Source organism: Phocoena sinus, chromosome 6 (genome assembly GCF_008692025.1).
Source record: "Phocoena sinus isolate mPhoSin1 chromosome 6, mPhoSin1.pri, whole genome shotgun sequence".
Taxonomy (NCBI): domain Eukaryota; kingdom Metazoa; phylum Chordata; class Mammalia; order Artiodactyla; family Phocoenidae; genus Phocoena; species Phocoena sinus.
Window position 1 is genome coordinate 52,179,344 of NC_045768.1, and position 22,977 is coordinate 52,202,320.

A 22,977-nucleotide genomic window follows, 5' to 3' on the forward strand; every position below is an offset into this window, starting at 1 on the left:
TGCTAATGAGGTTTTTGTACTCAGTTAAATTAAAATCCATCTTGCACTTTAAATGGATCTGTCAACCATTCATTATTTTGTAATGTCATGCATGGGTCATTTCGAAAATATTTGTTCACTGAATTGTGCAGGTCTTCCAAATGTTGACATTTCATTACAAAATATCAGAGAATCCCACTCATTAATATCACTGATGATTTTGTCAGAATGCTCTTTAAGTTTGGAAAGCTGTCAAGCACATGATGGTGGATGTAAGTTTTCCAAAATTCTGGTTTTTACTCTAAAGCTGAACGTTTTGGCAGTAAATACTTTCAGTTGTTTTCCTTGAAGTGATAGGCTCACTTTTTTCATTTTAAAGAAAATGTCTGCCAAATACCCAAGCCTCAGTAACTGTAGTTTGTTATCAGTCATTCTTTCAAGTAAATGGTGTTCCATTTAAAAAAAAAAAAAAAGCAGTGAGCCTGGCTCTTCATTCAAACATTTACACAAGCGCCTCCTCCAAGGAAAACCTCAGCACAAAGCAGCAGAAGTGCTTTGTGAGTCCTTCCCACTTGGTCACCATGATAATAAGATGCAGTCAAAGGTAAAGATTTAATCAGTTTTTTTTCCTGCTTCATCAAGGGCATCTTAAGCAAAATTGACGTAAAAATTTAAAACTGTTTTACTTCATAGCAGTAGGGAATACAGTGACTCTCAGTACAGTTTGGTGGGACTGCCTTGATTCCTGCTAAGAAACCACGTTTTCCCCACCATTGCTTCTGCATCGTCAGTGCAACTGTCAACACAGAGAGAAAGGCCAAGAGCAGCTTTACGGTATTGTGGAAATACTTTTGACCTCATGGACACTCGAAAAGGCGGTGTGGGCAGGGGGCCTCAATCACATTTTCGGAGCTGCTGCCGTAGGGTATAAGAGTGGGAGTTCCTGGTGCTGAAACACCAACCTCTGGTGGGTTTAAAGCAGTTGTCACCCTGCTGGTGGAGTCACCCTGGAGGCTCTGAAGACTTCTGATGCCTGGGTCCCCACAGCCAGAGGCTCTAATGTAAAGGGTCTGGGGGGTGGCCTGGTCCTGAGGGATTTTACCCTCCATGCTACCCCGTGCAGCCCAGGGTGTGAGCTGCTGTTTTGGAGGCAGGTTCTGTTCCTGGGGGACCCAGTCCTTCTCAGCAGTTGGTTAAGGTACTGTTCTTGATGACTTGAAACATTTTATAGGAGAAATACCCAACTGAAAACCAGGGGTATTAAACTGATCTGGGTATATAATCTTGGCTTGAACAAAAGCCATGTGAAATAATACCAGACACAATGTGGCTTTTTATCTCTTCACATTTACTTAAGGGTCTAGTCCTTCTCTTCAGATCACCACTGGGGACCTGCAGAAGCAAAGACAAACATCAACAATCTTATTTTTATTTTATTTATTTATTTATTTTTAACATCTTTATTGGAGTATAATTGCTTTACAATGGTGTGTTACTTTCTGCTTTATAACACAGTGAATCAGTTATACATATACATATATACCCATATAGCCTCCCTCTTGCGTCTCCCTCCCCCCCACCCTCCCTATCCCACCCCCCTAGGTGGTCACAAAGCACCGAGCTGATCTCCCTGTGCTATGCGGCTGCTTCCCACTAGCTATCTGTTTTACATTTGGTAGTGTATATATGTCCACGCCACTCTCTCACTTCATCCCAGCTTACCCTTCCTCCCCACACCCCATGTCCTCAAGTCCATTCTCTACGTCTGTGTCTTTATTCCTGTCCTGCCTCTAGATTCTTCAGAACCATTTTTTGTTTTGTTTTTTTTAGATTCCATATATATGTGTTAGCATACGGTATTTGTCTTTCTCTTCTTGACTTACTTCACTCTGTATGACAGACTCTAGGTCCATCCACCTCACTAGAAATAACTCAATTTTGTTTCTTTTTATGGCTGAGTAATATTCCATTGTATATATGTGCCACATCTTCTTTATCCATTCATCTATCGATGGACACTTAGGTTGCTTCCATGTCCTGGCTATTGTAAATAGACCTGCAGTGAACATTGTGGTACATGACTCTTTTTGAATTATGGTTTTCTCAGGGTATATGCCCAGTAGTGGGATTGCTGGGTCGTATGGTAGTTCTATTTTTAGTTTTTTAAGGAACCTCCATACTGTTCTCCATAGTGGCTGTATCAATTTACATTCCCACCAACAGTGCAAGAGGGTTCCTTTTTCTCCACACCCTCTCCAGCATTTATTGTTCGTAGATATTAAAAAAAAATTTTTTAACATGTTTATTGGAGTATAATTTCTTTACAATGTGTTTGTAGATGTTTTGATGATAGCCATTCGAACTGGTGTGAGATGATACTCACTGTAGTTTTGATTTGCATTTCTCTAATGATTAATGATGTTGAGCATTCTTTCATGTGTTTGTTGGCAATCTGTATATCTTCTTTGGAGAAATGTCTATTTAGGTCTTCAGCCCATTTTTGGATTGGGTTGTTTGTTTTGATATTGAGCTGAATGAGCTGCTTGTAACTTTTGGAGATTAATCCTTTGTCAGTTGCTTCATTTGCAAACATTTTCTCCCATTCTGAGGGTTGTCTTTTCGTCTCGCTTATGGTTTCCTTTGCTGTGCTAAAGCTTTTAAGTTTCATTAGGTCCCATTTGTTTATTTTTATTTCCATTTCTCTAGGAGGTGGGTCAAAAAGGATCTTGCTGTGATTTATGTCATAGAGTGTTCTGCCTATGTTTTCTTCTAAGAGTTTGATAGTGTCTGGCCTTACATCTGGGTCTCTTTAATCCATTTGGATTTATTTTTGTGTATGGTGTTAGGGAGTGTTTTAATTTCATTCTTTTACATGTAGATGTCCAGTTTTCCCAGCACCACTTATTGAAGAGGCTGTCTTTTCTCCACTGTATATTCTTGCCTCCTTTATCAAAGATAAGGTGACCATATGTGCGTGGGTTTATCTCTGGTCTTCCTATCCTGTTCCATTGATCTATCTTTCTGTTTTTGTGCCAGTACCATACTGTCTTTGATTACTGTAGCTTTGTAGTATAGTCTGAAGTCAGGGAGCCTGATTCCTCCACCTCCGTTTTTCTTTTTCAATATTGCTTTGGCTATTCGGGGTCTTTTGTGTTTCCATACAAACTGTGAAATTTTTTGTTCTACTTCTGTGAAAAACGCCATTGGTAGTTTGATAGGGATTGCATTGAATCTGTAGATTGCTTTGGGTAGTATAGTCATTTTCACAATGTTGATTCTTCCAATCCAAGAACATGGTATTATCTCACCATCTATTTGTATCATCTTTAATTTCTTTCATCAGTGTCTTATAGTTTTCTGCATACAGGTCTTTTGTCTCCTTAGGTAGGTTTATTCCTAGATATTTTATTCTTTCTGTTACAATGGTAAATGGGAGTGTTATCTTAATTTCACTTTCAGATTTTTCATCATTAGTGTATAGGAATGCAAGAGATTTCTGTGCATTAATTTTGTATCCTGCTACTTTACCAAATTCATTGATTAGCTTTAGTAGTTTTCTGTAGCATCTTTAGGATTCTCTATGTATAGTATCATATCATCTGCCTAGAGTGACAGCTTTACTTCTTCTTTTCTGATTTGGATTCCTTTTATTTCTTTTTCTTCTCTGATTGCTGTGGCTAAAACTTCCAAAATGATGTTGAATAAGAGTGGTGAGAGTGGACAACCTTGTCTTGTTCCTGATCTTGGTGGAAATGGTTTCAGTTTTTCACCATTGAGGACGATGTTTACTGTGGGTTTGTCATATATGACCTGTATTATGTTGAGGAACGTTCCTCTATGCCTACTTTCTGGAGGGTTTTTATCATAAATGGGTGTTGAATTTTTTCAAAAGCTTTCTCTGCATCTATTGAGATGATCATATGGTTTTTCTCCTTCAATTTGTTAATATGGTGTATCACATTGATTGATTTGCGTATATTGAAGAATCCTTGCATTCCTGGGCCAAAGCCCACTTGATCATGGTGTATGATCTTTTTAATGTGCTATAGGATTCTGTTTGCTAGTATTTTGTTGAGGATTTTTGCATCTATGTTCATCAGTGATATTGGCCTGTAGTTTTCTTTGTGACATCTTTGTCTGGTTTTGGTATCAGGGTGATGGTGGCCTCGTAGAATGAGTTGGGAGTGTTCCTCCCTCTGCTACATTTTGAAAGAGTTTGAGAAGGATACGTGTTAGCACTTCTCTAAATGTTCGATAGAATTTGCCTGTGAAGCCATCTGGTCCTGGGCTTCTGTTTGTTGGACGATTTTTAATCACAGTTTCAATTTCTGTGCTTGTGATTGGTCTGTTCATATTTTCTATTTCTTCCTGGTTCAGTCTTGGAGGGTTGTGCATTTTTAAGGATTTGTCCATTTCTTCCAGGTTGTCCATTTTATTGGCATAGAGTTGCTTGTAGTAATCTCTCATGATCCTTTGTATTTCTGCAGTGTCAGTTGTTACTTCTCCTTTTTCATTTCTAATTCTATTGATTTGAGTCTTCTCCTGTTTTTTCTTGATGAGTCCGGCTAATGGTTTTTCAATTTTGTTTATCTTCTCAAAGAACCACCTTTTAGTTTTATTGATCTTTGCTATCGTTTCCTTCATTTCTTTTTCACTTATTTCTTTTTTTTTTTTTTTTTTTTTTTTTTTTTTTTGCGGTACGCGGGCCTCTCACTGCTGTGGCCTCTCCCGCCGCGGAGCAACAGGCTCCGGATGCGCAGGCCCAGCGGCCATGGCCCACGGGCCCAGCCGCTCCGCGGCACGCGGGATCCTCCCACACCGGGGCACGAACCCACGTCCCCTGCATCGGCAGGCGGACTCTCAACCACTGCGCCACCAGAGAAGCCCTTTTTCACTTATTTCTGATCTGATCTTTATGATTTCTTTACTTCTAACTTTGGGGGTTTTTTGTTCTTCTTTCTCTAATTGCTTTGGGTGTAAGTTTAGGTTGTTTATTTGAGATATTTCTTGTTTCTTAAGGTAGGGTTGTATTGCTATAAACTTTCCTCTTAGAACTGCTTTTGCTGCATCCCATAGGTTTTGGGTCGTCATGTTTTCATTGTCATTTGTTTCTAGGTACTTTTTGATTTCCTCTTTGATTTCTTCAGTGATCTCTTGGTTATTAAGTAGTGTATTGTTTAACCTCCATGTGTTTGTATTTTTTACAGAATTTTTCCTGTAATTGATATCTAGTCTCATAGCGTTGTGGTCGGAAAAGATATTTGATACGATTTCAGTTTTCTTAAATTTACCAAGGCTTGATTTGTGACCCACATATGATCTATCCTGGAGAATATTCTGTGAGCACTTGAGAAGAATGTGTGTTCTGTTGTTTTTGGATGGAATGTCCTGTATATATCAATTAAGTCCATCTTGTTTAATGTATCAATTAAAGCTTGTGTTTCCTTATGTATTTTCATTTTGGATGATCTGTCCATTGGTGAAAGTGGGGTGTTAAAGTCCCCTACTGTGATTGTGTTACTGTCGATTTCCCCTTTTATGGCTGTTGGTATTTGCCTTATGTATTGAGGTGCTCCTATGTTGGGTGCATAAATATGTAAAATTGTTGTATCTTCTTCTTGGATTGATCCCTTGATCATTAAGTAGTGTCCTTCTTTGTCTCTTGTAATAGTCTTTGTTTTAAAGTCTATTTTGTCTGATATGAGAATTACCACTCTAGCTTTGGTTTTTTTTTTTTTTTTTGCAGTACGCGGGCCTCTCACTGCTGTGGCCTCTCCCGTTGCGGAGCACAGGCTCTGGACGCGCAGGCTCAGTGGCCATGACTCATGAGCCCAGCCGCTCCGCGGCATGTGGGATCTTCCCGGACCGGGGCACGAACCCATGTGCCCTGCATCGGCAGGTGGACTCTCAACCACTGCTTCACCAGGGAAGCCCCCAGCTTTGTTCTGATTTCCATTTGCATGGACTATCTTTTTCCATCCCCTCACTTTCAGTTTGTATGTGTCCCTAGGTCTGAAGTGGGTCTCTTGTAGACAGCATCTGTACGGGTCTTGCTTTTGTATCCATTTACCCAGTCTGTGTCTTTTGGTTGGAGCATTTAATCCATTTCCATTTAAGGTAGTTATTGATATGTATGTTCCTATTACCATTTTCTTAATTGTTTTGGGTTTGTTATTGTAGGTCTTTTCCTTCTCTTGTGTTTCCTGCCTAAAGAAGTTCCTTTAGCATTTGTTATAAAGCTGATTTGGTTGTGTTGAATTCTCTTAGCTTTTGCTTGTCTGTAAAGGTTTTAATTTCTCCGTCAAATCTGAATGAGATCCTTTCTGAGTAGAGTAATCTTGGTTGCAGGTTTTTCTCTGTCATCACTTTAAATATGTCCTGCCACTCCCTTCTGGCTTGCAGAGTTTCTGCTGAAAGATCAGCTGTTAACCATATGGGCATTCCCTTGTGTGTTATTTGTTGTTTTCCCTTGTTGCTTTTAATATTTTTTCTTTGTACTTAATTTTTGATAGTTCGATTAGTATGTGTCTTGGCGTGTTTCTCCTTGGATTTATCCTATATGGGACTCTTTGTGCTTCCTGGACTTGATTATTTCCTTTCGCATATTAGGGAAGTTTTCAACTATAATCTCTTCAAATATTTTATCAGTCCCTTTCTTTTTCTCTTCTTCTTCTGGGACCCCTAAAATTCGAATATTGGTGCGTTTAATGTTGTCCCAGAGGTCTCTGCAACTGTCCTCAGTTCTTTTCATTCTTTTTTCTTTATTCTGCTCTGCAGTAGTTATTTCCACTATTTTATCTTCCAGGTCACTTATCCGTTGTTCTGCCTCAGTTATTCTGCTATTGATCCCTTCCAGAGAGTTTTTAGTTTCATTTATTGTGTTGTTCATCAGTGTTTGTTTGCTCTTGAGTTCTTCTAGGTCCTTGTTAAACGTTTCTTGTATTTTCTCCTATCTATTTCCAAGATTTTGGATCATCTTTACTATCATTATTCTGAATTCTTTTTCAGGTAGACTGCCTATTTCCTCTTCATTTGTTAGGTCTGATGGGTTTTTACCTTGCTCCTTCATCTGCTGTGTGTTGTTCTGTCTTCTAATTTTGCTTAACTTACTGTGTTTGGGGTCTCCTTTTTGCAGGCTGCAAGTTTGTAGTTCCCGTTGTTTTTGGTGTCTGCCTCCAGTGGGTAAGGTTGGTTCAGTGGGTTGTGTAGGCTTTCTGGTGGAGGGGACTGGTGCCTGTGCTCTGGTGGATGAGGCTGGATCTTGTTTTTCTGGTGGACAGGACTGCATCCGGTCGTGTGTTTTGGCGTGTCTATGGCCTTATTATGATTTTATGCAGCCTCTTTGCTAATGGGTGGGTTTGTGTTCCTGTTTTGCTAGTTGTTTGGCATGGGGTGTCCAGCACTGTAGCTTGCTGGTTGCTGAGTGGAGCTGGGTCTTGGCATTGAGCTGGGGATCTCTGGGACATTATCGCCGTTTAATATTATGTGGAGCTGGGAGGTCTCTTGTGGATCAGTGTCTTGAACTTGGCTCTCCTACCTCAGAGGCACAGCCCTGACGCCTGGCTGGAGAACCAAGAGCCTGTCATCCACACGGCTCAGAATAAAAGGGAGAAGAGAAGGAAAGAAAGAAAGAAGAAGATAAAATAAAATAAAATAAAATAAAATAATTAAAATAAATAATAATTATTAAAATACTTTTTTGTAAAGTAATAAAAAAAGAAAGAAGAGAGCAACCAAACCAAAAAACAAATCCACCAATGATAACAAGTGCTAAGAACTGTACTAAAACAAACAAAACAGAAACAGACAGACAGACCCTAGGACAAATCGTAAATGCAAAGCTGTACAGACAAAATCTCACACAGAAGCATACACATACACACTCACAAAAAGAGGAAAAGGGAAAAATATCTATATATCGTTGCTCCCAAAGTCCGTCTCCTCAATTTGGGATGATTGGTTGTCTATTCAGGTATTCCACAGATGTAGGGTACATCAAGTTGACTGTGGAGGTTTAATCCGCTGCTCCTGAGGCTGCCCGGAGAATTTTTCTTCTTTGTTCGCACAGCTCCTGGGGTTCAGCTTTGGATTTGGCCCCGCCTCTGTGTGTAGGTCACTTGAGGGTGTCTGTTCTTTGCTCAGACAGGACGGGGTTAAAGGAGCAGGTGATTCGGGGGCTCTGGCTCACTCAGGCCAGGGGGAGGGAGGGTTACGGATGCGGGGTGAGCCTGCGGCAGCAGAGGCCAGTATGACGTTGCACCAGCCTGAGGTGCGCCGTGCATTCTCCTGGGTGAGTTGTCCCTGGATCACAGGACCCTGGCAGTGGCGGGCTGCACAGGCTCCCAGGAGGGGAGGTGTGGACAGTGACCTGTGCTCGCACACAGGCTTCTTGGTGGCGGCAGCAGCAGCCTTAGCGTCTCATGCCTGTCTCTGGGGTCTGCGCTGATAGCCGCGGCCCATGCCCGTCTCTGGAGCTCCTTTAAGCAGCGCTCTTAATCCCCTCTCTTCGCGCACCAGGAAACAAAGAGGCAAGAAAAAGTCTCTTGCCTCTTCGGCAGGTCCAGACTTTTTCCCGGACTCCCTCCTGGCTAGCTGTGGCACACTAACCCCCTTCAGTCTGTGTTCACGCAGCCAACCCCAGTCCTCTCCCTGGGATCTGACCTCCGAAGCCTGAGCGTCAGCTCCCAGCCCCTCCCGCCCTGGCGGGTGAGCAGACAAGCCTCTCGGGCTGGTGAGTGCCGGTCAGCCCTGATCCTCTGTGCGGGAATCTCTCCGCTTTGTCCTCCGCACCCCTGTTGCTGTGCGCTCCTCCGCGACTCTGAAGCCTCCTGCCTCCGCCACCCACAGCCTCCGCCACCCACAGTCTCCGCCCGTGAAGGGGCTTCCTAGTGTGTGGAAACCTTTCCTCCTTCACAGCTCCCTCCCACTGGTGCAGGTCCTGTCCATATTCTTTTGTCTCTGTTTTATCTTTTTTCTTTTGCCCTACCCAGGTTCGTGGGGAGTTTCTTGCCTTTTGAGAGGTCTGAGGTCTTCTGCTAGCGTTCAGTAGGTGTTCTGTAGCGGTTGTTCCAGATGTAGATGTATTTCTGATGTATTTCTTGGGAGGAAGGTGATCTCCATGTCTTACTCTTCTGCCATCTTGAAGCCGTATCTTCTACAATCTTATTTTTAAAAGAAAGTTATAAAAGCAGAATCTAAGTCCCAAATCTAAAGGGGGCTGGCCTTGAGCACACTTAAAAACTGACACCCCTCTGTTCAGCACCCTTCCTGCCAAGAAAAAGACCGTGATAAAGGAAGCCCCTACCTTTTAAGTTGTTGGAATACAGTTCAGACCAGACTTCTTTTTTTTTATGTTTTATTGGAGTATAGTTGATTTACAAAGTTGTGTTACTTTCTGCTGTACAGCACAGTGAACAGAGCAGAGCTTTTCTGTGGAGACCTAAGTATATGGACACAGTCTATCAAAAATGCTCCTAAAGTAAAATTTTCTCAGTGTGAAAAATACTAAGAAGATTGGAGAAGGGATTCCCCGTAAGATCTCTTAGAATAGAACACTGGGTGGAGAGGAAACTCATTGGGCATCATGTCTCTTCTTCCCTCATCCACTCCCAGCAGGAGCTCTGCCACTGGCCTGTGTGGCCCTGCCCACCCCTCCAGAGTGCCAGGCAGTGTGGACAGAGCCTCCGAGTGACTCTGGCATCTTGCCAATGACAGGAAATTCTGAACTGGCCTGCAGAGAGAAAACCTCTTTCTTGGCCACGAGATCAGCCTTCATGGCCATGAGACATTTTCTGGTAAAGTCAGAGATGTTGCATTTTCTCCATATCTGGCGAACCCTTTCCCTCCCGGGTGTTGGGGGAATTCTGCAGCACACAGTGGGGGAGGCAGGGAACTGGGAGCAGAAACTGTGACCAGGAACAATGGCAGGTGCCACATGTGCGAGGTGGGAGCTGCCGGGATGCCATCAGCTGCTCCCAGGGACCGCACAGCGAAGCCTGTGCTTTACGTGGCAATCTTCAGATCCAGTTAAGATCTTTCCTTGGAGGAGAGTCTAAATTCCATAAGTACTGTGCCAGCAGCACCCTCATTTTCATCCTGTTGGGACCCTCTGCTCCTTCTCTGGTCTGCAGGCTGCTCTGACTTCCCAGAAACTTTTTTCTGTCTCCTTTCGTTGCTTGGAATTCCTTTCTCTCTCCTTCGCTCTCTCCTCCTTGGTTTAAAAGCCTTCTGCCAGGAAAACCTTCTCTGATCCCTTAAATTCTCCCTTGCTCATCAACACAGAGAGGAAGCTAATTGAGGGCAGGGTCAGGCTTTTGCTTATATTCTGGGCATTCCCTACCCAGCACTTTGGGAGCTGCTGCACACAATAGATGTGCTTGTTACTCACCGAGCTTCTCAGTGGCCGCGGGGCAGCATGTTTCAAATCTCAGCAGCTCCCTTGGGAGGCCTGAATTGTTTCACTTTCTCCATCGTCCTCAGTATCTCTTGCTTGTTTTCTTTGATCTGGTCATGCTCATCTCTCTTTGTCTCTCTCCCTCCCCACCCCCTTTTGGTCTCCCCCAGATCCCTCTGCATCCCACACTGACTTTCACAGGCCTTTGAAACAAGCCTCTCTGAGTTTTAAAGGCCAACCTCAGGTTCACTTTGTTATGCAAAGCCTTCACCCTACAAAGAAAAGTGACATTGACGCATTCCTCCAGGACCAAATTCCATTAAAAAAAATATTCCTTGGGAAAGAAGAGAAATGGGCTGTAACATATTCCCGCCTTGTGGTTGAGAGTGGAGAGTGATGTTAATGAGCCAGCATCAGCAGAACTTGTACTTTGAAGGCTGGACTTAATTTCGCCCTCCTGGCCACACAGTTTTTGTGTTTTCCCATAGCCTTTCTCAGTCTATGTCAGTCTCCTTCTGTGTGTGTGTTTCAGAATCCCCCCTTACTGCTGGGCCTTGCAGCATCAAGGAGTATGTCTTTGTCCCCCAAAGTACGGCAGGTTGCCTCGCACACATAGGCGCTAAGTTTAGTGCTCTGAGCGTGAGTTGTTTCTCCGGAATCAGGGGAAGGTGGCAGCTGTGATGATGCCCCTCGTCCACCATCACGGTCGACACTTAGTGGTGTGAACAGTAGGCACTCTGTCACTTCAGTCATCAGGCCTCTCCTGCGCTAGCTCTGTTTTAGCTCGGAAAACCCACCCAATCCCTCGGTCAGGATGGTGAGCTTTTCTTCTTGGAGTTGGACGAATGCTCCGAGGGGCCAGGCATCAGCTCACAGACCGACTTTTCTCCCCATGTATCAACGTCTCCCTTTGGGTTCTTTCCCTTGTAGGGGAAGAGTCCTGAGGCTGATTTCTCAGTTTTCCCTAAATCTAGGAAATGTCAGGAGCTGGTTAGTCTGGACACAGGGTTGCCCTTTGGTGAAGACTGCTTAAAAACAGGGAGCTGAGGAAGCCGCCTTGTTCCAGCTTGTTCCAGCGAGCGGCACCCCACTGCCTCCTCCAGATTCCATGACATGTCATCAAACAACATTGTCTTTTCTTAAGACCTTAATTTTCCTTAAAAAAAAAAAAAAGAATGGAGACAGTGACTTGTACTTTTGCTGTACCTTCCTACCACTCAGCACAACATGTTAGTAGATGGCGGGTAATTTTGAGATCTTGGTTAACATTCTGCCTGGTTAACACTTAAAACTAGAAGCTAAGTAGGACAGGCACCACGCAAGGGATGGGGTTATGAAGAAAACTAAAATCCGGTACACATAAATCTACCACTTACTTGAGATGGCTGTGAATCATAAATTTTGGTTTCCTATGTGATCTTTCATATAGAAAACTGTGGGGTTTGGTTTTGTCGTTGAAAAGGGAGTATGGCTTCAGGTTTGCACATAAAGGACACAAAGTGCAACAACTCTGGGAATCTTGACACCAGACAAGAGTGGGAGAAAAAACCTTCACATGCCTTAAAATGAATTACTGGTTAACTACTATTAATATGCCATGGGCCCGGAGACCAGCATATAACACTGCAGGATCAATAAGGGTATTTATCATGTGTGGGTATTGATCTCTCAGGAAGGAGTGAATCATATTTCACGCTGCATATGTTAGCGCAAAAAAAAAAAGTAGCAGAGGGATTGGGAAGCCTTATCAAAGAATCGGACGTGTTGAAGGTAAATAAATGTACAGAGCCACAAATCAGACCATTGCAATAAGAAGACATCGATTCTATAGGCAACGTCTCTGCAAACGTCTCTGTTGGATGATTGCTGCTGGTCATTTTTCCAGATAACATACTTCTCTGGGCACTGCTTCCTTTCTTAGCTGTTGAATCCAGACCTGCTGATCTTTCTTCCTTACAGCAGACATTAGGACTATTCCAGTCATAAGTAACAACACTTAAAACAGCTGGCTTCGTGCTTTCATTTGCATCTTGGCAGAGGACTTACGGGTTGATAATTCCTATTAAGGAGCAACCCCATTTTCTTGGAACAGTGCCACTGTACTTTCTCTTATTATGAATATCATTGTTAAGTCACCTTGACCAGTTTTTTTTTTTTCCGGTACGCGGGCCTCTCACTGTTCTGGCCTCTCCCCTTGCGGAGCACAGGCTCTGGATGCGCAGGCCCAGCGGCCATGGCTCACGGGCCCAGCCGCTCCGCGGCATGTGGGATCTTCCCGGACCGAGGTACGAACCCGTGTCCCCTGCATCGGCAGGCAGACTCTCAACCACTGCGCCACCAGGGAAGCCCAGACCAGTTTTTATTCTAAAAAAATAAAGAGTGAGATCCAGCTTAAGAATTTTCAGCAGACTCATTAAGGTGTTTGCTTTTCAGTATACTGCTCTGGTCTTTGTAGTTAGTCATACTGGCCTTGTGGTTTAAAGCACACACACACACACACATCCTATTTCAAATTTTGCATGCTTTATATATTTTGTGGCTTGTGAGTTGGAAATCTTTCAGGTTTATAGTCAGTTAATAGTGACACTTAGCGTGACTTACCAGCTCAGTGGTGAAGAGACTGTCTCCAGTTACTCTTTGGGGAATTCTGCTGTAGCAGAGGTTGGAGAGATGGCACATCCTGCTTGTATTCTTACTCTGGGCGAGGGCTACATGTTCCTTCTCAAACTGGAGTGAGTAAAGCATGATCACTCAGCAGTGGAGCAAGGACCTGGAAGGGGAGCTGGGCGGCATCCCTGGTCCCTGGATGACAGGTGTTAGTAGTGTAATGTGGTTGTTTGAAGGGAATTCCCGGAAAACCAGACACGCCAGTAATTTTCATGTAGTTCCTTTTTTCTCTTTACTGCAGCCTCCCTGTGCGAGCTTATAGTTACCTCATCTGGCCTGGAGAATTTAAAGAGCCTTTCCATTGTAGTCTATAGACCCCGTACATATCTAGAAGAGACTGTTCTAGCCTAGTCTGTTCTTCTGCCTCCTTATTCTAGATCCTTCTTTTGTGCTTGCATCAGACCGATTTTCCTAAAACATTTTTTATGTTACTCCCTTGCCCTGAAAACTCATCGACCCCCTAGAGCTTGAGGGGCAACCAGAAGCCCTTGGCTGGGATTCACATGCAAGACATTCCACAGTTTGTCCCAAAAGTAAGTTTCCAGTCTCAGCATCCGCTGTCCCCTGACGTGACCTCTACACTCCAGCCAGGCTCATCTGGTCACTGTCCCTGGAACACATCTTGTCCTTTTCCTCCTGCATTATCCTGTTGATATTATTCTCCTCTCTTGATTGCCTTGCCACCCTCACCATCTCTGAATCACCTCCATCCTGACTCACGTCTCCACTGCCTTTGCTGATGGTGACATCTGCCTATACTGTCATCGTGGCCATTGGATCATTACTTGTAGGATTCTCGGTCTACACCTAATTTTCCCGAGTAGATGGGACCCTCTTAAGAAGAAATGAAACATTTTGAATATTTCTTTGTGCCTTTTACAATGTCTAGAGCAAAGCTTTGGACAGTTGTTACATGATAACTAATGAATTAATCAAATATAAGTACCAAAGTACACCTTAAGGGGATTTCCCTGGCGGTCCAGGCCTTCCAATGCAGGGGGTGTGGGTTCGATCCCTGGTTGGGGAGCTAAGATCTCACATGCCTCGAGGCCAAAAAAAAACCAAAACATATTTAAAACAGGAGCAATACTGTAACAAATTCAATAAAGACTTAAAAAAAAATGGTCCACATAAACAAAAAATTTTTTTAAAAATCGGCCACACCAAACAAAAAAACACCCTAAGATCAAGAGTAAATGATTTGTGCATTACCTGCTCCTCTTGATAGTCCAGAAGCCTTATGCGGAATAGTATAGTTTGTCACTATACTAGCACTTGAAAGGGTGACTTAAGCTTTTGTGGTTAGAATAAATGAAGAAAGCCTGGGTGTGAGCCGTGAAAATCAGAACCATCTGGCAGCAGTATACACACAGTACCCACAGCTTGTGATCCAAGCTCTGCAGTGATTTCTGTAGAAGCCCGACGTCTTTATTCAGTGGAATCCATTTGTGTGCTCTTACTTGGTAGCCAGTCAGGGCTGTTCACAATAATGCAGCCAGGAGTCACATATTTTTAGGGATAATTTATAGAGCAGTTGCTTTGAATCATTAAACTAGTGGTTCTCCATCTTTTGAGCGCATCAGAACCTACCGAAGGCTTTGTTGTAACTCAGGTTGCTGGGCCAGCCCTCAGGGTTTCTGATTCAGTGGGTCTGCGGTGGGGCCGAGAATGCCCATTGCTACAAATTCCCAGGTGATGCCAATGCTGCTGATTCAGGGACCACACTCCGAGCACCGCTGGATTAGACACATAATTTGATGCATGTTTATCTCAGCCTTGGGAAATTTCCACTTATGTAGCACACACATAAAGTCTGGGAGGCATAAAGATGTTTTGAACATTGACCGGGCATTTTAATTTGGAACTTTTTTTTTTTTTCTGCGGTACGCGGGCCTCTCACTGTTGTGGCCTCTCCCGTTGCAGAGCACAGGCTCCGGACGCACAGGCTCAGCAGCCAAGGCTCACGGGCCCAGCCGCTCTGCGGCATGTGGGATCTTCCCAGACCGGGGCACGAACCCACGTCCCCTGCAGTGGCAGGCAGACTCTCAACCACTGCGCCACCAGGGAAACCCTTTAATTTGGAACTTTAAAATACGGTTTGGTGGTTTATAAAATAAGAATTTGGTAGTTCCACATGTCCCTGGAATGGATGCCCTCTCCTAGTGCTTTTTAAAATGTCACTGAGAGTGCTTAAACATTTTAAGAGTCTAAAATATTTAGGCATTTACTCTCATAAAGCTCACATGATTTTTATTGTTTATTTAAATGCTAGTGTGGATCGAAACTTTCCCAGCATATATCTTAATTTATTCTTAAAGGTCATTATTATTTGAAAGAGGGAGTAAAATATGGGTAAGTAGAAAAGTGATCGCATTTTAATTAATTACAGTCATCTGTAGCAAAACAAATCCTTGCTTTGACCTGATGTAGCATTTTATTTGAGGTTTACTCCGAAATGTATTGAAGCCATGCTCTTGGTACTTTGAGGATTATCACTGACAACATTTTTTTTCTGGGTAAACTGAGGCCTGATTAATGGTCCTAACTAAAGTTATGATGTAGAAATTCATGAACCTGTACCCTGATCTGAGAATGCTCGTGTCTTTGGGTTTCTGTTTAATTCTTTGCCTCCTACTGTATTTTGTTTTCTTTATCAAGAAGCTTGCTTTTGAAGGGCAGGCCCTAGGGGTATCCAGTGTTTTTCAACAGCAGGGATGGGGATGAACGTCTAAAATGCCTTCCTAAATGCCTATGAGATTGTATACGGATGTCCCACTAATGCTTATGACTGGGTGGTAAGAGTATGTCATTCATTCCTTTTCTGATTTAAATAACTATATAATTTATCATTTTTTGTGAAACTCGTATTGCTTTTGTAATCAGGTTAACATACAGACATGACATTGAAAACAAAAGAGTTAGATACAGAAAACCATCTATTTTGCCACTACATTGGTGTTTAAAATAAGAGATAGACCAGTGGGAAAGTTCAGGAGGAAAGAATTGCAGGTGCCTTCTCCAGACACAGGTAGAGTGATGGAATTGGAACTTCTCATCTCGTTAGCTGGGAAGAGGAGGAGAGAAGAAAGGAAAGAGATGTATAATAAGAGAGTGGCCCTGACAATGCATCGCCAGGAGCCTGAGGTGGATGGACTTGCTATCCTGTCAGAGAAAAGGGACTTCAGTGCTGACTGTAAAATGAGGCTGTAGAAACACATTTTGTTGTAGATCTCTCCCAAACCTTCCAGAGCATGCACGTTTAGTCATGCCTTCCCCGCATTCAGTCAGAGGACACTTCCTGAGCACCTGCTCTGGGTCACGTGTTGCTAGTCCTGGGAATTTCTCTCCACAGGCTTCTCCCTGCCTACGTGTGTTCAGCCCTTCTCTGTGTTTTGTTTTTTTTTTTTTTTGCGGTACGCAGGCCTCTCACTGTTGTGGCCTCTCCCGTTGCGGAGCACAGGCTCTGGACGCGCAGGCTCAGCGGCCATGGCTCACGGGCCCAGCCACTCCGTGGCATGTGGGATCTTCTCGGACCGGGGCACGAACCCATGTCCCCTGCATCGGCAGGCGGACTCCCAACCACTGTGCCACCAGGGAAGCCCCTTCTCTGTGTTTTAAAAATGAAATAACAATATCTTATTACTCCCTGGAGCTTCTAGTTTTTCCTTGTATTTATTTTGAGGACAGGCTACTTGAAAAAACACTGTTCATTGATCCCTTCTGCAAATATTTACCCCCAGGTGTCTGGCAGTGTGCTCAGCACGGGGGGGGGGGGGGGGGGGGGGGGGGGGGCGGGTGGCGCATGGTGGCGCTGCTCGCTGGGTCATCCCTTCTGACCAGAGAGCAGGCTCTTCATTGTATTCATCTGTTTCCTCATAGCTCACTTGCTCCTTTATCTTGTGAAGGCTTCTGCTTCTCCAACACTGTGCTAGAAGCACAGGGCCCTAAAGACCCAGCCCTCTATGGGTCTTTTCCAGAACAAATTTTGCTTGATCTCTTAGCAGGGTCGACACTGCAGCCTGCCCCTCTGCCATCCCTGTCGAATTTGTCCCCTGTGGCCTTGCATTCTCTCCTCTATCCTCCAGGGTTCTGGCCTTGGCGCTCTTTTCTCCTTTCAGAACATACTCTTCCGTAACAGCTCCCTCCTCTTCCCGGATGCAGCCAGCATCTCCCTGAGGTGACTTCTGAATCTCAGCTTCCAACCTCAGCCTCTCCCATGAGTGCAGGTGTCGACTTTCTCGGCCTGGCTCCTCTCCCCCTTGTCCGTGCCCCTCTGGCCCCTTGCGTGATGAAGCCGACTTACCACCTGCATCTCTGCTGCCACCCCAGGCCTCCTGCTCTTCCTCTTTGCCTTTTCCTGCGTCTCGAGTCCTGATGCCCCTCAGTCCTGCAGTTCTCTTGAGCTCATCTCCCCCGTGTCTCTGGTATTTGCAGTCTGCTGAGTCTCTCCCTGACGGCTTCAGTGGCTGCCTGGTGGCTCTCCCTGCCTCTGGGCTCTCTTCCCTTTGCTTGTCTTAAGAATTGCCATCAGTTGAATCACTCCAAAACACAGCTCTGATCCTCTGTGCTCCTTGCTCAGATATCCTCAGTGGTTCCCACCACAGCCTGGAAAGAGTTCAGAGAGCTGGTCTGAGGCTTCCCCTCGCCTGGCTGCAGTCCGCCTGTCAGACTGGCCCTCTTTTGCCCTTTTCGCAATTCTTAACCCGACAGCCCTGTCCATCACTCCCAAGGTCCCCTCCCACGTTCCTGCTTCCATCCCTTTGTCTTTGCTGCCCTGTTCTCAGTACTCTCTTTTTCTCATTTTCACCTGTTTCCTGCTCCTCTTTTAAAGTACAATGCAGGTGCAGTTTTTTTCTATGACGGTCTCTGTAATTCCTTTCTAGGTTGCATGTCATCTTTCCAGCCTTTGAGTTTCCATAAAAGTTTATGGGTATTCCTGTATGAGAGTCCTTGTTATAATTTGTAATCCCATCGTCCATCCTGTACTGTAGACTCCCAGTGGGCAGGGGCAACCTGATACCTTGCAGCCATTTTAGGCACTTGGCCAACTCTTAGAACATTGTTTAATAAATGTCTGTTGGAGAGATGACTTAGGAGTCCATTCAGTTGTTTATTGGAATTGACAGCTTAACATCTAGACCCTGGGTCGGCAAACTTCAGCCTGCGGATCACTTTGGCCCACTGCCTGTGTTTGTGAATAAAGTTTTATTGCAACACAACCACGCAGCAGCCTGTACATTCTGCAGAGGAATGGCCACAAAGCCTAAAAGAGTTACTACCTTTTACAGAAGTTTGTCTCCTGGGGTCTATACCATTGTCCAGACTTCAGGATTCGGTATCAGCAGTTAGAAGGAAGTGAAGGAAACGATGTTTTCTTAAACTCTTAGCCTCTTGCTTTGGCTCTCGGATATATCTGTGTGGACATACACATAGAAAGGGCACTAGGATTTTTTATTACTTTATTTAAAGTGAAATACAGTTAATTTTGTTGTAAGACTGTTGCAGGCAGCCAAATTAACTAGATTTGATCTCTAATTTCTTGACATTAGGGTAGGAATGTCTAGGTAGAAGTTACACCTGGTCAGGCTTTATGGGATTAAAATGACCCCTGCCTAAAATGTTTTTGGTATTCTCAGTAAAAATAATCACCAAGGGTCTGCCAGCTGTGCCCAGAGTTACGCCAGCCTCAGGAACCCTGCTGTATTCCGACCCCAGGAGCAGTAGCGTGCCCAGGTGCCTTGGTCTAAAGCTCTGCAGATCTTGAGGAGGAAGGCCATACGCTGGCAAGGTTTAGAGGTAAAGTTCTGTAGGCCCCCATATTAATACCATGTTGTGTTTTTCTTTCTTTCTGTTTTTTCTTAGTAGAGGGCCGGGTGGCCGTTCAGGATATCCCTGCTGCCACCAGCAGAGGGCACGTGGAGAACACACCTGACCTCGTTTCCGACTCCACCTACTACAGCAGCTTTTACCAGCCGTCTCTGTTCCCTTACTACAACAACCTGTACAACTACCCGCAGTACTCCATGGCCTTAGCCGCTGACTCCCCCTCCGGGGACATGGGAAACCCTCTCGGGGGCTCCCCTGTGAAGAACAGCCTTCGGAGCCTCCCAGCCCCTTATATGCCCGGTCAAGCGACAGGAAACCAGTGGCAGGTAAGATGTTAGCAGAGCGTGAACTGGGTATGTGAAAAACACACACGTAAGCACACGCTCACAGACGCACACGCCCAACTCAGCACACATGTGTGCCATTATGCAAAACGTGTAGAAAGTTTTCACTCTACCCATAACATCATTTAACCCCAGAGGTTGACTGCAAGGAATTGTAAAGAAATCTGGATATATTTGTTTCTGTTTTCAAATTTTACCTTTCTCATCCTTCGATGTCATTTTGCATAAATACCCAGTTGGCCAGAATCAGCTTCACAAGTGGCTTATGTAATAGGCCACATCTCTTCTAGGCTTATCCCCACTCTTTAGAGCCGCTTAGAAAATGCTGGCTGTGGTCTTCTGGGTGGCAGTAATCCCAGTGATGAATTTTGACCCTGGAAGGGAGATGTGTTCTGATCTGTATGTTTGCATGGAAGGAAGGTGAGAGAAGAACTAGGTCACTGCTGTGCTGGGCCAACTTGAGAGCATTTTCAGCTGGGAATGGAGGTCAGTCTTTCATATGCTAAGTATGTGCTTCTGAAATAGTGTGCCATCAAGAGCTTTTAATATTTGGGATAAAACAAAGCATTTTGCATTATCAGGGAATGTTTATTCAGCACTGTTCTGCTTCCTCAGTTTTCACCGTTTCTATCATGCCAATGTATCAGCAGCAGATTCAAGGCCTGGAAAGCATTCACAGGCTGGATTACCATGTTGTGGGAGTGTGCATGCATGAGCACCTAGACTCTGCTCCTCCAAGCACCCCTCCAGCTGTAAGATACCAATTCTGAGAGAACTGTTCTCATTTCGGATGCATTTACTGTGCTTGGGCTTTCCCAGCTAGGCTTTGATTCCAGCACAATGCAACGTATGTATGTGGGAGTTTAGGGTAATTGACCTTCTTATACTCACTTTTAAAAAATGTGCATTGACGTTTTCTTTAGAGCAATTCTATTCCATTTTGCATTTGTAGATGTGGGGAAGTTGTGGATATTCACATCGCCCCATTTTTTGGACTCTCACACTAGCCTTAGGGATCTGACTTCCTCGGCGTGTTAACGTGTCAGCTTTAATTCCCTGGGCTAATCATCTTCATAAGTTTTCTATACATTTTAATTTTAGAATCAGACTTTTAAAAAAGGCGTTGGAATTGAGAGGTGATATGAGTATAAAGGAAATGCGATGATTTATGGATCTTCCGGCTGGACCCCTACAGGCCTTTCAGAGTGCCAGTTGGATTTTATGATTTGGGGCAGGTTTTAGGTTAATTTCTGTTAGAGACTGTCCTCTAAAAAAGGAGAAAGAAGTAGCTTATAGTTCTTAAAAACCAGCTCATCCTACAGACTCCCATGAGCCAGGGACTACTGCTGGAGTATCCTGGTTTTCTGGCTACTTCCAGGCTTTAAGGAGAAATTAGGGAAGGTCTCTGAACCTGTTGGCTTATGAGGAAAAGGATGAGAAAGAAAATTCTTAAGTGTCTTCCGAAAGAAAAAGAGCTCACGATCAGAAGCATCAGAAATCTTCTAAGTTAATTTACCCCCCACTCTGTCAAGGTCTTTCCAATGGCGTAAGATGGCTGACACACTAATGTTTGTTCTTAACTCCACCTGGAAGACGTGGGGAGGGTGTAGCAGAAGTCTTGGATTTCCTTGGAGGTCTCTTGCCAAGGTCCACCCTCTGGGGGACCAGGGATAGCCAAGAGGAGACATTCTCTTGGGCAGCAGCATTGCCTGGTTTTGGAGCGCTGCCTCAGCCTCTGTGTACAAGGAGAGATCCCCCTAAGGGCAAGTTCTTGTACCCCTGCTGCCAAGGGTGAGAGGAAAGATGTTACCCAGACTTTCTTAGTCATGTGGGGGGCCTGCAGTTTTGATGCTGTTGGCGCCTTCTCTAGAACCACCACTTACTAGATTGGAGAGAGGGGCCTCTGGTTAGAGAGAGGCCCAGGAGAGAAGCCAAGGCCTCATTTAACATAAGAGCTTGTTTTCAAGGAGGTCTGGGCTCAATCTATTTCCTAGCCAGTTTTCACCATTGGTAATGTATTCCCATCTTAACAGATTATTTTGCAGACATTTTACGAGTCTGTGGATTAATCTTGTAACCAGACCTGATCCCGAGCTTGACTTACAACCTTATAGCCACACCCACAAAAATTATTTCTCTTGGAAATAAACTCTAACGTTAAAAATAGAAGAGCCAACATCCATATAAGCCATCATTTTGCAAAAGGACAGGTGAAAGTCAGTCCAGTGATGGTCAGTCAGTCCAGTGATGGTCAGAGCCGAAATGGATCTTAACAGAGGTCCCTTTCACTGAGATCTGGAGCTGGGGTATCTGCTCAGCACCCAGAGCACCCACAGCTAGTTTATGACAGAGCCTTGTCCAGAAACCAGGCCTGTAGATTTAGGGAAACAGCACTGTGTGTTTTGAGACACATGGAGTCTGGCGCTTGGAGTTCTATATTCAAGTCTAACTTGTGATTAACTGTTGTGTAGCCTTGAGGAAAATACTTAACCCTCTGAAACTCAGTTGTTTTGTCTGTCAAGTGGGCATAGTACCGCCTTCACAGAACTGTTGCATGAATATATAAGGCAGCAGAATGACTGAAGTGTATGTGGAAGTTTCTGTGTGTACCAGCAAATGCTATGCTGATATTAACTTCTTGTGAATTTATTTCATTAACCATTATTTTCTCTTGGCCCTACTCTTTTCTGAAATCTGTTTAATTCTCAGCCTTTTGTTCATATGTATTTTAGTTAGCTACCTCCGATTCCCTTTGTAATAAGATGGGGTATACATAATGCACATTTTTGTTACTGTTGAAAGACCATGACGTGTGAATATGGACCAAGTATGAATGTATAGGGAATAATTTTTATCAGGGATGGGGAAGAATTTGATCTACTTAGGAAATTGAAAACTGGAAGCATAGACAAAGATTATGGCATAAAATATGTTTATTAAGGTGTATGTATTATAAAGAAGTATTAAATAGAAAACACCTACAAATAATACTTATAACCAATGTTTAAGGGATAGGAACTGTACAGCTCACTTTTTCACCAAGTCACTATGGCAGAGGTATAGGGAACAGTGATCTGGGGCAGGGCCTCCCCGTGACCTTGCTACTCCTATTGTTTCAGGAGGACACCCTGGCTCTGCTCTTCAGACAGTGCCTTGCCTCCTTCTGGTGGAAGCCTCCTGGGGAGGGTAGGGGAGGAATCCCCTCTTGGCTGTAGCCATGCTTTCCTGTCTCCTTTTGGAAGGTGCCCCATAGTGCGCCTGGAGGGCACTGAGCTGGTCTCTCTCACTGGACCTTCCCTGCAACCCGGTCTGACCCCAGCTCTACCTGAAGGGCCTGAATCTTAGGCAACATCTCCTCTATCTACTGTCTTGACTCTGTTGCTAGGACCCGACTTCCCTTCTAACTCTTCACCAGAGCGATAACTTTCATGTTATCCTCCTTCCCTTGGTGCTCTGGGTAACAGTGTGTTTGGGGGGAGCAGCGTGAAAAGTTTTCAGAACAAAGAGCTCCTTTGTGATTCCTAGAAAAAATCGACTCTTGGGGCTTCCCTGGTGGTACAGTGGTTGAGAGTCCGCCTGCCGATGCAGGGGACACGGGTTCGTGCCCCGGTCCGGGAAGATCCCACATGCCGTGGAGCGGCTGGGCCCGTGAGCCATGGCCACTGAGCCTGCACGTCCGCAGCCTGTGCTCCGCAGCGGGGGAGGCCGCAGCCGCGTACCGCAAAAAAACAAACAAACAAAAAAATCGACTCTAGTGGAGATTGTTAT

The 22,977-nt window shown here is 44.4% G+C and overlaps 1 protein-coding gene across 2 annotated transcripts in view; it reads left to right on the forward strand.

The window, feature by feature from the left end:
* DMRT1 (doublesex and mab-3 related transcription factor 1) overlaps positions 1-22,977 on the forward strand; it is a 107,023-nt gene that overhangs the window by 26,723 nt on the left and 57,323 nt on the right. Inside the window, exon 3 of one of the 2 annotated variants that reach the window (XM_032633839.1) lies at positions 18,905-19,191. In XM_032633839.1, coding sequence (XP_032489730.1) covers positions 18,905-19,191 — 287 coding nt within the window. The remainder of the gene's footprint in view (positions 1-18,904; positions 19,192-22,977) is intronic. The other variant, XM_032633840.1, reaches the window with a different exon arrangement.